General features: G+C 34.1%; 1 protein-coding gene across 1 annotated transcript in view; it reads left to right on the forward strand.

The window, feature by feature from the left end:
* Task6 (TWIK-related acid-sensitive K[+] channel 6) overlaps positions 1–10,128 on the forward strand; it is a 102,460-nt gene extending 92,332 nt beyond the window's left edge. Inside the window, 7 exon segments of the mRNA XM_018454766.1 lie at positions 4,538–4,668; positions 5,178–5,574; positions 6,916–7,071; positions 7,670–7,845; positions 9,035–9,364; positions 9,626–9,750; positions 9,752–10,128. Coding sequence (XP_018310268.1) covers positions 5,448–5,574; positions 6,916–7,071; positions 7,670–7,845; positions 9,035–9,364; positions 9,626–9,750; positions 9,752–9,926 — 1,089 coding nt within the window. The 5' untranslated portion in view covers positions 4,538–4,668; positions 5,178–5,447 and the 3' untranslated portion in view covers positions 9,927–10,128.
* The last annotated feature ends 3,274 nt before the right edge of the window (positions 10,129–13,402 follow it).

A 13,402-nucleotide genomic window follows, 5' to 3' on the forward strand; every position in this document is an offset into this window, starting at 1 on the left:
CACTCAAACAATACTGAGTCAAGCAATCACAAAACTGTCTGAGAAGTTTTTTTAGTACAAAATCTTATTTTCCTAACGCCATTTAGCGCAACCCGATCGCACTTATACAACGCGAGATACAGATTACTAAAGCCATCTATTAGAAAAATAATGGATTTCTTTTTACTACACCTAATATATTTTAATAATTATTCAAAATATTTTCTGATTTCCTTTTTCGAATTTTGATATTTTTTTGCGTCAATCAATGAAAGTTTTTATTGTTACTTTGACAGTGATAATCAACCGAGAAAGGTCGAAAAATATATAATCTACCTATTTTATTAATTATTTATTTCCAACATAGCTTTTCAGATCTTCCGATATTAAAAATACATAATAGTTCTTAAAAGGGCCAATTTTAGTCGAGGGGGTTGATTGTATATCCTGAAATAAGGTGAAAATGACAAAAGTGAACAAATTCATTAGAATATTCATAATTTAATTGTCAATATCTAGTAATCCTTGCTCAATTTTGTAATTTTCACTTCATTTCAAAATACATAATCGAACTCCTGAAAAGGACTAATGATTTATTATGCCTATTTTTGTGTAAGCACATGTATCTTTTTGCTTGCATACTGAAAGAAAGTGTCGGTTATTTTATTATCCAAATAGAACAGTCAATGGCCGGTATTTGTAGTTAATTCTTATTTTAAGACCATCTTGAGTAATGTCTTAAGATACTAATACAACATTTGATTGGTTCATGACATCTTAAGATTGTACTTAAGGTGGTCCTAAATGTAAGATCGGACTATGAATATCGCCTAATGTTTTGTATATATGACGCCGAGTATAAACAAGAGAGAAGAAAGGCGAAGAAAACTCAAAAAACAGCTTACACATTTTTTGTTTTATATCACTGTCAGAAGTACAACAAAGATTTTTATCAAGACTGCCGCATAAAAATTACAATTAAAAAAATGCCTTTTATATTATATTCTGAATAATTCCTTTAAATTATTATGTGTAATAATTTTTTAAATTAATTTTTTTTATTCAAACAAGATATTCATAGATATTTATAAACTTTTTGTCTCAAAAATACATTAATTGCACGGTCTTTCTCGCAAAAAACTTTGTTCTAAAAAGCTCATGATGCTTCTATGTTTTTTTAAACAGAATTTCACAGATTTTAAGACACAGCAGATGCGAGGCGAAACATTCAGTCTTATTTTTATCAGAGTTCTAATTTTAATTTGTGTTTTAATCTAATTTTGAATCACATATTAGTTTTGTTATTATATTTTATATCATTTTTATGTTGAAATAATTCAACATAGAATAATAAATAAGTATATTATAGTGCAAAAAGTCGTATTGTTCAGTGTAAAATAAATTATATACAGTTCAAAATCCGAGTGTCGAGTGTATCTGAAAAACAGATTGACCTCTTTATCATTTGCGTAACGATATTTCCCGCATTTTTCATATTAGGCAAATTCGAAGTCGTGATGAGAAATTGATTTATCGTTTAGCAGACTTCTGAAGAAATTCTTTGTCTTCAGAGAAGAGCAGCGTGGGCGATCGGGTACGTCGTCCTTTACTTGTCTACCATGGCTTATTGTTCTCGTTGATTCAGTGGAGCAAATAAGCCATTATCGCAACAACCCTTTACTGAATCGTGCGCACAATAATCGATATTAGAGAGCATCGCGAGCAGTATGATAGCTAACTAGTGTTATTAAACTCGTGACCTATCCAAGGATACAACAATGAAGATTCTATCACGAGATAATGATTGGATGGCGCAGAATTACGACGTGTCTTCCGCTAAAGTGATAGGTCCTTGACCTTTTCGGTTAGAGATTATGTATAATCAATATTAAGAATCTTTATTTTTAGACCGTTTATGTGAGAACACAATCAATACTAGAAATTAAAATGCCTATAACGGTTGAGGCTGGATCTTTTTAATGCTTAAATAATTCAAGATTGAATTATTTAAGCATTAAAAAGATTCAGGCTCAACCGTTATAGGCATTTTAATTTCTAGTATTGATTGTGTTATATGTGAGTATAGGATATATATTCTTCCTATGAGAAATATGTGTCCTTGTCTGTCTTAAATTGCAAAAGACAAAAATTTTATGAATATGAAATCGTCAATCATCCTTGTATACCTGTTAAGGCATCCGTTTCGCATCTTTAAAAGGAACATTTTGTACTCTACTAGAAATTTATCTGTCTCTGATTAAGAATTACTTAAAGTTTTAATAATGAAGACGAAAATATAAAAGTAAATTTATAGTAAGTAAATATATTTTTACTTTTTTCCTTTATATGTAAAAAAGATGATAAAACACTGCTATATGTTAAACCCGCACGATAATTTTTTTGCATGTAACACTGAACACGACTCATATAGAAGCGATTAAGTCGATCATCATGATAAATTATGAATAATATCAATGAAGCAAAATAATAATAAATTAATATTTAGCTTTTATTTTTTTTCTTTGGACAAGAAATGGTTTGTCCAAAGCAATTAGTCTAATAGGCTTGCATAGATTGATTCACCTTCTGTTTAATATCATTAACTCGAACGAAAAATTCAATTAGATGCGTATGTACGGATTAGATGTAAATATCCTTTTTGAAGTGTCAGATTTATACATTCATTGATCATTATCGACGTTAATGTGTGTTTTGCGAATATTTATTATTTAAATGTATTCAGTAGATTTTCTCCTTCATGAAAGGAATCGCCGCGTTCTAATCGCAGTCCTTACCTTGATTCACGAAGGGATTTTCGCAATCTCTTCTTTCACGGGTTAAATGTACGAAAACGGTTTTCTCCTCTCCCTCTTTCTCTCTTCTCGCTTCACAACGTTGCCTGTATAGTAAATGGAAATTTCGGAAGCAATTTATCATAAATTCAATAAAACACAGGCCGTCAATCTCTAACCAACTATATTACGCAAACCTTAATTTAAATCATAAAAAAGAGAAAACGAGAGGATGAGAGATAGGATAGAGAGGGGATAAGATTTGAAAGAATTTGATATGACTCTATGTTGCTAGACTCATTGCTTACAGAATTACTAGAACTCATCTTAAATTGGATGGATGATGAGCAGTTTCCTTCTTTATTAGATACTCCCTTGCGAAATTTTTCCTTCATTTTCCTCTTTTTCATCTTTCTTCTCTCTCTGTCTTATACACAGCATTGGTACGCGCATTTATATCTTATTATGTATGTACTACTTATTTCTATTTGTATCTATACATATATGTATGAATTGCTACAACAATTTATTTTTATTAGATTTATTTTATAAGAATTTTTATTATCACGTTAGATCTCAATTTAATATATAAAAAAATTTATTATTTTTCCACTAACTTCATTATTTAAACTCACGATTAAATCTTTTTATTATGATGGATCTGATATTTATTGCAGTTATATATGTGAAAGCTGTATCTAAAGACACAGCGAGAAATATCCTATATATTTAATGTAACGAAATGACTTATATTCATATTCCTTCTTATTTTTAAAAATTATATATACTAAGCAAACTTTTGTGAAACATAAGGCATATATGTAAGATTTATCCTAACAATCCAGAATAGCATCATATGGAAGATATTAGTGGAAATCAATGACCAAAATCAACACGATTCCGAAGAGTTTTATTATAATATGAAGAAAATGTATATTTCATTGTTCATGCTTCCAGTTTCATGAATAAACGCACATCCGAACCGACCAAAATTACTGTAGGTTGTAATCTTTGATGGAAATATCGTTTGTATTTGTAATGTAAATTGTTCTACTCTATATATATAGCTATAGCTATCTAATCTTAATTACAAATATTTAATGTGGAGAATATTTTCAATGTAAATATGAGAATCAGATACTTGCTGGATCTTGCAATAATATATTATCAGCGATTATTATATTGCACTATAAAGGTACTATTTCTGTTAAGATTTGTTAATCTTGTTATGAATTTTATAAATTTACTTTCTCAAATAACGCTTAGTTGGAAGCAATTAACAAGTTAATGGATAACAAAGAGTTCAATTGGATTGATCAATTAATCCCGATAAAAGCCAGTCTGAAACTCTTACATTCCAAATCATCTTTAATCCACATTCAAAACAATTCTAATTGTTTATAGTCATTTTTTCACTAATCGACATGTAATTTTAGTAAAAGACTTCAAATTTACGGTAACTTACATTTCGTTTCTTTTGAACATTTTTGTACTTTCCATATATAATACAATATATTCATTTATTTTACGCGTTTTTTGTATTTTTGTCATGTTTTAAATCTTTACCTTGTTCGCTTAATTCCAGTATTTTTTCCAACAAATAGGAAGAATACGATATCAGAACTGTTTCAAGTGAAAAACAATATCAGCAAATATTGACAAAATAAATTCCACTCGGCATTGTTTCTCGAATGTATTATGAGAAACCAATTTCTCGGCGAAATGTGCCTCGCCACTCATCAGAATTTCATCTTATTTTTGTTTAGTCGGCTCTGAAAGCGTGGGGTGTTAAGCCGAGGAATGGAGGGAACGTGGCAGTGGGAGCAGCGAAAGCACTGCCATATCATTCTGCTCAACTCTTTGTCGTACCTAAAGGAGAATCCGGAACAAATTGCAGGTGAGCTAAAAATCTTTTTCTTCTAAATCAGCACATTTTTTGTTCAGTCCGAATCCGAGTCCAGTTTCATCCCCATCGAAGAAATAGATTTGACTCGCTACGCCAATGAGAAAAAAAAGGAAGTCTTAAAATCATTTCTTTCGCTTGATCGCTTAGAACGATTATACCTTTTCATCGTGCATCTGAATTTCAAGCTAAGAAAGCGATTCCGAAAAAGCGAACTCGTGAAGAAGGGAAAAAGTGTTCAATGAAATCGATTTCAATCTTTGCGGTTCATTCTTAAGTGACCCACATCTTTAAAATAATGCGAAGTATTGCTGGAACAGATTCGTAAATTTCGTTCATATCATTGGCTCGCTTTCAGTTGCCATAAAATAAATTTGGTGCTCCAATTGCCGCATGCATCTTTATTACTTATTTTATCAAGAATTTGTTGTCGATCTGGTTTTTATTAATAAATTATTATACATATCAGTACGATAATGTTTCTTATACAATACTTCTTTTAGCTTTGATAGGACAAGTAGACGCGACAGTTTCAGATGAACGAAAACGATTGCATGATTACTACGGCAAGGAAGCAGATATCCTGAAGACAAGGGATCGTGTGCTAAGTCTGTAGCGTTTGATAAGGAAGAAAGGGGCCCCGTCAAGTATCACTTTGGAAGGAGAAGAGAGAAGGGGGTCATCATGGACCCAGCAACCCAAATTGTATCTCACTGAGCGATGCAAGTAATTAGGGCCGGGGCCCTGCTAGTGAGCATGTGGCTCACTAGAGAATGAAGAAGCAAAACGTCCGAACTTTATCATTAATCGTCTTCACGCTTACCTATCTCCTCGTCGGTGCTGCAATCTTCGACGTGCTCGAGTCCGAGACGGAGAAATTACGCAAAGAAGCGTTAGATGGTAAGTTAGATGATAAATTGAGCCGCTCGTGCTCTGCAAATTTCAAGTTAGACAGGTGGCATATTCTTTTTAAAATGACTAGACTTTTTTTAATAAGTGACTCGAGTTATAAATAATGATATGCCTCGTAAAGTTAATTAATACATAAAGACATAACATAATACAGATAGTTTAAAACTCTAATTTTTTCAACGAGAAAATATATATGTATTTTTTATATAAGATTTCGATTTTATGTAAATTATTTCATGCAATTTCGTTGTGTAATTTCTATTTTTTACTTATGCAACATGATATAGATACAATAGCTCCTCTCGTTATTTGACTTCAAGAACTTCATTGAATGAATAGAGTCTTAAGTAAACAAAAATCTAAGAGAGTCGTCTGAAAACTCGAAAAGATCATCGGAGGGATTGAAGTGTCTCTCAGACGTTTCTACAACGCTTCTAGGTATTTGTGTTGTCTGGGGGTTTCCTTAAGCTCCTTTATTGTCATTCGTGTAGATTACTTAGCCGTATAGCGAGCAATGAGCTCTATGTACGAGTGCATTAGTGTGTAATCGTGTATGCGGCGACGGCGGGTATTTGTGCGAGACATATGTGCGGAGTATACGTTATGCAGAGAGGCATCTCCAGTAGAAGAATGTCGTTGCACTATCGTCAAAGGGGAACGATCTTACAACGTCGCGGCCATTGTTTCACTGAAAGCTCGAAAATGCTTGATAAATGCCATCTCCCGCGAGCCTTATAAATCCCAGTAGTAGTAGAATGAAACAGCGATTTGTGCGATGCCGTGGTTTTTTTTTTTTTTTTTTTACAAAGATGAGCCTTGGCTTTTATTCATGGGAGGGACAGTTTTGCGCGTATCTGACACGTAATTTTCATTAAAAAAATCGAGTTATCGTCGTCCCGATGTATGAAGCATCTGTTCCGACAGAGTCTCTGAAAGCACACTCTGAAAAGTTCAAAGGTCATTAGTCATTTTATTTAACTCTGTGATATATTTTCATTCGTCTCTCTTTCTCTCTCTCTCTCTTCTTTTAATTTCTTTTTCTTGTAATTATTCATCATTTTTGTGTCAAAGATGGTTTCTATTGTAACATGTCTTGCTGTATATAATTAATATAAAGTTTTCACCCTCGGAAAGATGTTATTCTATAAGAACACTTAATAAATAGCGATATCTCTTTCTCTCTTTTTCTCTATCACCGATGAAATCATCATAAATAATAATAATAAATAATAGGTGTGCACCATTATCAGTCATCACTTATACTTCTATTGATGCCTTCGGATCGCGAGATACGTATCAATCTAATCATTGCTCTCATTCTGTTCATAGCCATTGAGAAAATGGTCATACGAAAATACAATATAAGCGAGGACGACTTCAAGATCATGGAAACAGTGGTGCTGAAGACGGAACCTCACAAAGCTGGCCAACAGTGGAAGTTCGCTGGCGCGTTTTATTACGCTACAACGGTCCTCACCACGATAGGTACATGTTGCAATGTTACCATTGCATTGCCCTGAATACCGTCGGATGTTCAAATCGAGTTTATTACGCGTAACTACCGCTGTGTTACTATCCATTTGCATTGAAAACCTATTCGATAACTCAAATTGTTTGGCGGGTACCCAAATGCGACAGTTTGAAAAAAGCAAATTTGATATGCAATTCGGATTTCTTTCAACCTTTATAAGTGTTAAACCACTATTGTTTTTTTTTTAAATTAGAAGAAACAAAAGTATTTTACAATTTTTATATGTCATTTTAGGTGATATCAATTTTTTCATTTATCACGAAAGATCATTTTTCGATTCTACGAGCTTTTCGATAAACGATCGTGATTTCGAAATTGAAAGTGATTGAGCAACGCACGAATGGATCATTGGAGACATATTCACCAGTCAGTGCGTTTTAATCGATTTAACTATTTTCATCGTAACAGAAAATACACAGATTCACATTGTGCACGATGTTTTGCGATTTCGCACGAAACGTCGATTAAATTCATGGAGTGCCGTTTCTCTTCGATCACACGCGAAAGCTGGAAAACTGTCAAAGTTTATTTTGCATTTCATTTATATTTCAGGTTACGGACACTCAACGCCGACTACCATATACGGCAAATTGTTCACGATGTGCTACGCGATCATTGGTATCCCATTAGGACTCGTGATGTTCCAGAGTATAGGAGAACGCGTGAATAAGTTCTCGTCTGTCGTGATACGGAGCGTAAAGACGCTTCTAAACTGTAGGAACGTCCAGGTAACAATAAGTTTATTTGAACCACATATTTTATCATTGAATGTTCCATATACGATTCAAACAGGATTCAGGCACGTCCTATCGAGACAAATAGTGCACTTTCTAACGTGCTGCACTAAAATCGTCGAAATTTCTACACTACAGATTATTAAAGTTAATTAAACATGGATGAAATTGTGTTCCTGTTCAAAATAGCGGAATTGTAATAATTCAAGTGCAAGAGTTTGAATTGTATATAGGAATTCGTTAAATTAATTTTAAGCAGAGTTTTATACAGAATAAATTGTAGATTACACTAAAATATATGTAGATAATATTGAATTTTAAAAAGTTACAGATGTTATAAGAATTAATTTCAGTAAAAATTTGTTTTGTTCAATTTGAGAAACGTATGCTATAAAATCAACGTGAACTCATAATTATGATATCTCAAATTATTTAATATCTAATAATTAACGTGGCTTCAAATTAACTTTTTGAAATCTTTTCTAATCAAAATTATACAGAGAAAAATTTTTACCTTACAAGTAAAAATATTCTGATTATTTTTGCTCAATTTATGACAAACTTTACTTGCCTAAAAGTAAAAATATTGAAGGTGTAAAAAGTACATTACAATTACAGTAGATTCATTCAAGTGATTATTACCTTACAGTAAAATAAATCATACTATTCTCAAGACTGTAAGTACGAACAGCTCTCAAGACACGCTTGTATTTTTTATTGCGTAGTAAAGTAAATTTTATCAGCTCTAAAACAAAGAATACTCGATAAAGTAAATAAATTCTATTGAGATGTATGGTAATTTTTATCGATGTACTTTACGAAATGTAAAAAGTACCTTACAATATAGCTGTACAACGATCGCTCATTTATCAGAAAAGTAAAGTAAATTTTACAAGCGAGCACCTACATGGACCTGCCAATTCCATAAAATTTATTGGAATTCTAGCACATATTACTTTACATTTTTCTCTGTGTATTAGAACCTATGTATATTTTCTTTATTTCATATCGCTTGAATAATGTAATCAGTTAGTACAGTTTCCCCCGAGTACCTTCTTCGCTCGAATACCGAAGATTAAATCGTTCGAATCGTTCTCGTTCCTTAAGCGTTTATCACGATACAATATATGTAATACATATTAATAGAATTTAGATTTATAAATTAACATGCAACGTATTGCAGGCCTCGGAGATAAATCTCATCTGCGTGGTAACGACGTTGTCGTGCCTGACTATCGCCGGCGGTGCCGCTGCGTTCTCCAGGTACGAGGGGTGGTCCTACTTCGATTCCATTTACTATTGCTTCATTACTTTGACGACAATCGGTTTCGGCGACATGGTCGCGCTGCAGAAGGATAATGCGCTCAACAAGAAGCCTGAGTATGTGATGTTCGCCCTAATATTTATTCTCTTCGGCTTGGCGATCGTGGCGGCCTCGCTTAATTTACTAGTTTTGAGATTCGTGACTATGAATACGGAGGATGAAAGACGAGACGAAGCCGAAGCGTTACAGGTACAACTTACCCTTATTTGTTCATCTATCATTTTGCCGAATATTTAGTATCAACTGTCTAATCGTCATTTCTTTCTTCATTAAATTTTTATGGATTGTAATATAAAATTCCGCACATTTCGCCTAATTGTGAGTCTAACAAATGGCGCATAAATAATATTCACGAATTAAAATGGCATTATCAAGTGGACTTTTTCATTTCCATTGCAATGAATGTTCATTCGTGAGAATTAATCGACCATTTTCACACTCCTTCTTTAGGCGGCCCAAGGAGCGGTGCGTCTCGAGGGCGATGTGATAACGGCAAACGGCTCGATACTGTCCGGCCAAATTGGCAATCACGGGAACGCAATGTCGTTGGACGACGAAGCGTCGGTGTGTAGCTGCCGCTGAAAAGCGGCGGAGACCACGTTTCACGGTGCGCCGCTCGCCGGGCAAGATCTCACACTTGCTGCCAATGCAACAGCTGTCGGCGTTGAGCGTGCGGGGCGACCCGCGGACGTCACAGCATTCCTCGATGCTGCCATTACCATCACTGTATCAGCACCGTGCCAGCATCTGACGTCGTTGTTCTGCCGCGAGGAGTGTGATACTCCTCGACGAGCAGCATCACTATTGCGAGCAACCGCGGCGGGTGTCCGTTTGAGGGGAGCGTGTGCCTCTGCCTGGCAGCTGGCGACTTCAACGAATTTCAATCGTCGTCGAGACGCTATTATCACCACCACGGGTTCTCTTCTCTCTCTCTCTCTCTCTCTCTCTCGCTCTCTCTCCCTTTTCCGCGTTCCACTCTCGTCGAGTGAGGGTAAGATTTCGCAATAGATAGTCAAGAGATTGGAATCGGTTAGAAATTGGATCGATGGAACTGTTTAATTCGGATCGTGACACCGGAGTAACGACGGCGCCGGATGCTTCTCCTCAACGAAAATGTTTTGTCGTTTCGCGAACCCGCGCGATACGTATAATTCTTCCATTCCGTCATCATCCGAGTTTAATTCATGTTCATGTAACCGAGAATATTAGGATACTCGATGTACGATGAATGAATTTCTGATGCATCTGTGCGTCGAGTGAGGAATGAGAATTCGACGAATGAGGAAGCAAGAATTTTGGCGCTCGAGATGTCAAGACGAGCTTTCCGTTCTGACGTTCTAGATAAATGGCTGTGTCGTTCGCTGACATCATTAAGAGTGTGACATGCGATGAGATTCTGTACGTGTAATAAATCTACAACAATGTAGGTCATTTTTAATCCATAGTTAACGATAAGTTATCTTCGATCTTTTGTAATCGAAATTATTTATATTTTCTTTGAGAAAAAATATTACATGTGTAAGAATATTTGCTTGAACAATATCCTGGTGAAAATAAAGATCGGAATGTAAATTGAGAACATAAAAGGACTCTTCCTTTTCATTCAGTTTACATTCCAATTTTTACTTTCGTCAAAGGTATAAAAATAAGTACAGGCCTTCATATTTCCTTTTATATTTACAATTTTCTTCACTAATTTCGAAAACATGAAATTAATCTTTTTTTAAAGTAAAAATTCAATCACATTCCGTGAATCTCAAGTGTATATATATATATATATGTATATGTGTATATATATATATGTATATGTGTGTGTATTTTATATACATATACAGAGTGTTAATTAAGTATGTTGCCATACTCAACAGAGTGATTCTTTGGTTTATTTCAAGTAAAAAAGTCCATATAAACATGTGTCCTAAACGGCTTAATTTCCGAAATAAAAAAATTTAAACGTATAGTAATAATCTGTTTATTTGAAAGAAAATATAGCTTGAACTAGTCAAAAACTAGTCAAAACAGAAAAACAAAAACAGGCTCCAATTCTTCTGATGAAATAAAACAATTAGATGAATTGTTGAAAATGTCCACCTTGCGCCATGATCCATCGAGCCTTCTTCTCAAAGATCAGAACTGAAATCTATTTTTGATTTTGTGACTTTGACTTTGTCACTTTGTTTACGGTTGTGCGAATGGTAACTCACGTGAAGCAAGACATATTTATGCAGGAAGATATCTCCAACGCAATTTACCGTTTCGTCAAACATTTGCAAACACCTGTATTCGGAAACTAAGCCGTTTAGGACACATGTTTATATGGACTTTTTTTACTTGAAATAAACTAAAGAATCGCTCTGTTGAGTATGGCAACATACTTAACTAATACCCTGTATATATAATATATATGTATATCTACACACTTATATTATGCCCGCATTTTTTGAATATCAGATACGACTTGGAATACCGAATAGTATAATGCTTGTGCCCGCTTTCTGACATTCTCATGCTTATTCTCTCATATTTATTTTTTTATAAATAGAACGAGAAATGTGGAATCACATCGCAGGTGTAATTACGCGATGAATTGACCTTGAAAAGACACGCATGTACAAAAAACTGCGGGTATAATTATGTATCTTGCGACCGAGAAATACTCTGTGTGAAGACACGAAAAATATTCACATAGGAAAGACGAAAGGGAGCGAATGCAAAGAAGTACGAATGTCGGTGATGGAAATCACGAACGAGTGCAAGCGAGTATGCATGGGAATGTCGCGTATGTGTAAAAATGTAAGAATACATAAAAGAAAAAAATACGAATGTTATATATACGTTCAAGTTCTCGTAGGAGAGAGAGAAAAATATTACAGAAATACAAATACACACCAAAAAAGAGATATACACAAACCGACACGACTTTTTTCATTAAGAAGACATTTTACAATTTGTATATAATATAAAGTATGGAAAGAAAGAAAATTACGCGCGACTTTAGGTATACGACAAACACGAGACGTTCCGATCTTATGGAGATATATAATGTGTATAATACATACTTGTAAGATACGTCACAATTATTATCAAGCGAGTTCGCGAGTACGTGATATAAATATATATATATCTTAAAAATTTCGACTTTTCATCTATTATTATTTAAATACAGATCGAGATTGTCGAGGTGGCCACGGCCGCATAGATTTGTAGAGTTCAGTAGATTGCCGTAGGTTTCCTGGAAAACACAAACGGGCGCTCAGCCGGCGACACGATTACGGAGAGAGAAACACGTGTGCGCGTAGGAGAAAAAAAATTTTACGCGAATTCGCTCCTCCGAATTTGATCGTTTACAGTTTATCTACGAAGAGTCAATCCATCGAAACACGAAACAAGTACGTATTCCCGGTAGATGCGTTATCATACTATAGGATGAACACGAGCGGAACAATTCTCTTGCCTTTTATCGAGAAGTAGAATCTACTCGGATATTTTTAAGACGTATACTGGATTGCACATGTGCAAGTAGCCATACGTAGGAGACGTTTCTTTATCCAATCAAATGGTCTATATAAGAAAAACGCCGACTGGTATGGCAGTTTTCTCGTGGAAATATCTTGTTATTTAAATCATTCATGAGGCACGTTTCCATTATGGTACACAATCAGAATTTTCTAAATACTTTTGAATTATACATCGATAATTCAAGATACTGTTCATCGTGACCAAATGTAATTTATACAGCTATACATATGACTATTTCAGATTAATGAAAGGCTGCAGTGTGTGATTTTATCCGTAGTTTCATAATTTCTAAATAACTTATACACGTTAGACTATTATTTGAAACTTAATGTTAAATTAGAAAAAGAACATTTTTTTCTATAAGAGTAAGCACAATTATGATAAAACAGCCGTACTTGTCGACCGTTTATCAGTTATGCCATTCCACTTATGAATATCTTACTCTACGAAAAAAGATAAGAAAAAGAAGATAAGAACTGCTAGAATTTACTCCCGTTCATTACCTTTAATTACAGCCAATTAAATCTGTAATATAGATAGTAACAAAAAAAAGTAATGCGATCGCGTAGATCGTACAAGATTTTTATGAGATAAGACGAGTAAACAAGACAAATTTAACGAAAATAAACTAAGTGAACGCGTAATTAGCCATGCATCTTGTATTAATCAATAGTTGATGTAACGTTCATTTTATTCGCATCCTACTTG

This window comes from Mycetomoellerius zeteki, unplaced genomic scaffold, assembly GCF_001594055.1.
Source record: "Mycetomoellerius zeteki isolate Tzet28-1 unplaced genomic scaffold, Tzet1.0 scaffold112, whole genome shotgun sequence".
Taxonomy (NCBI): domain Eukaryota; kingdom Metazoa; phylum Arthropoda; class Insecta; order Hymenoptera; family Formicidae; genus Mycetomoellerius; species Mycetomoellerius zeteki.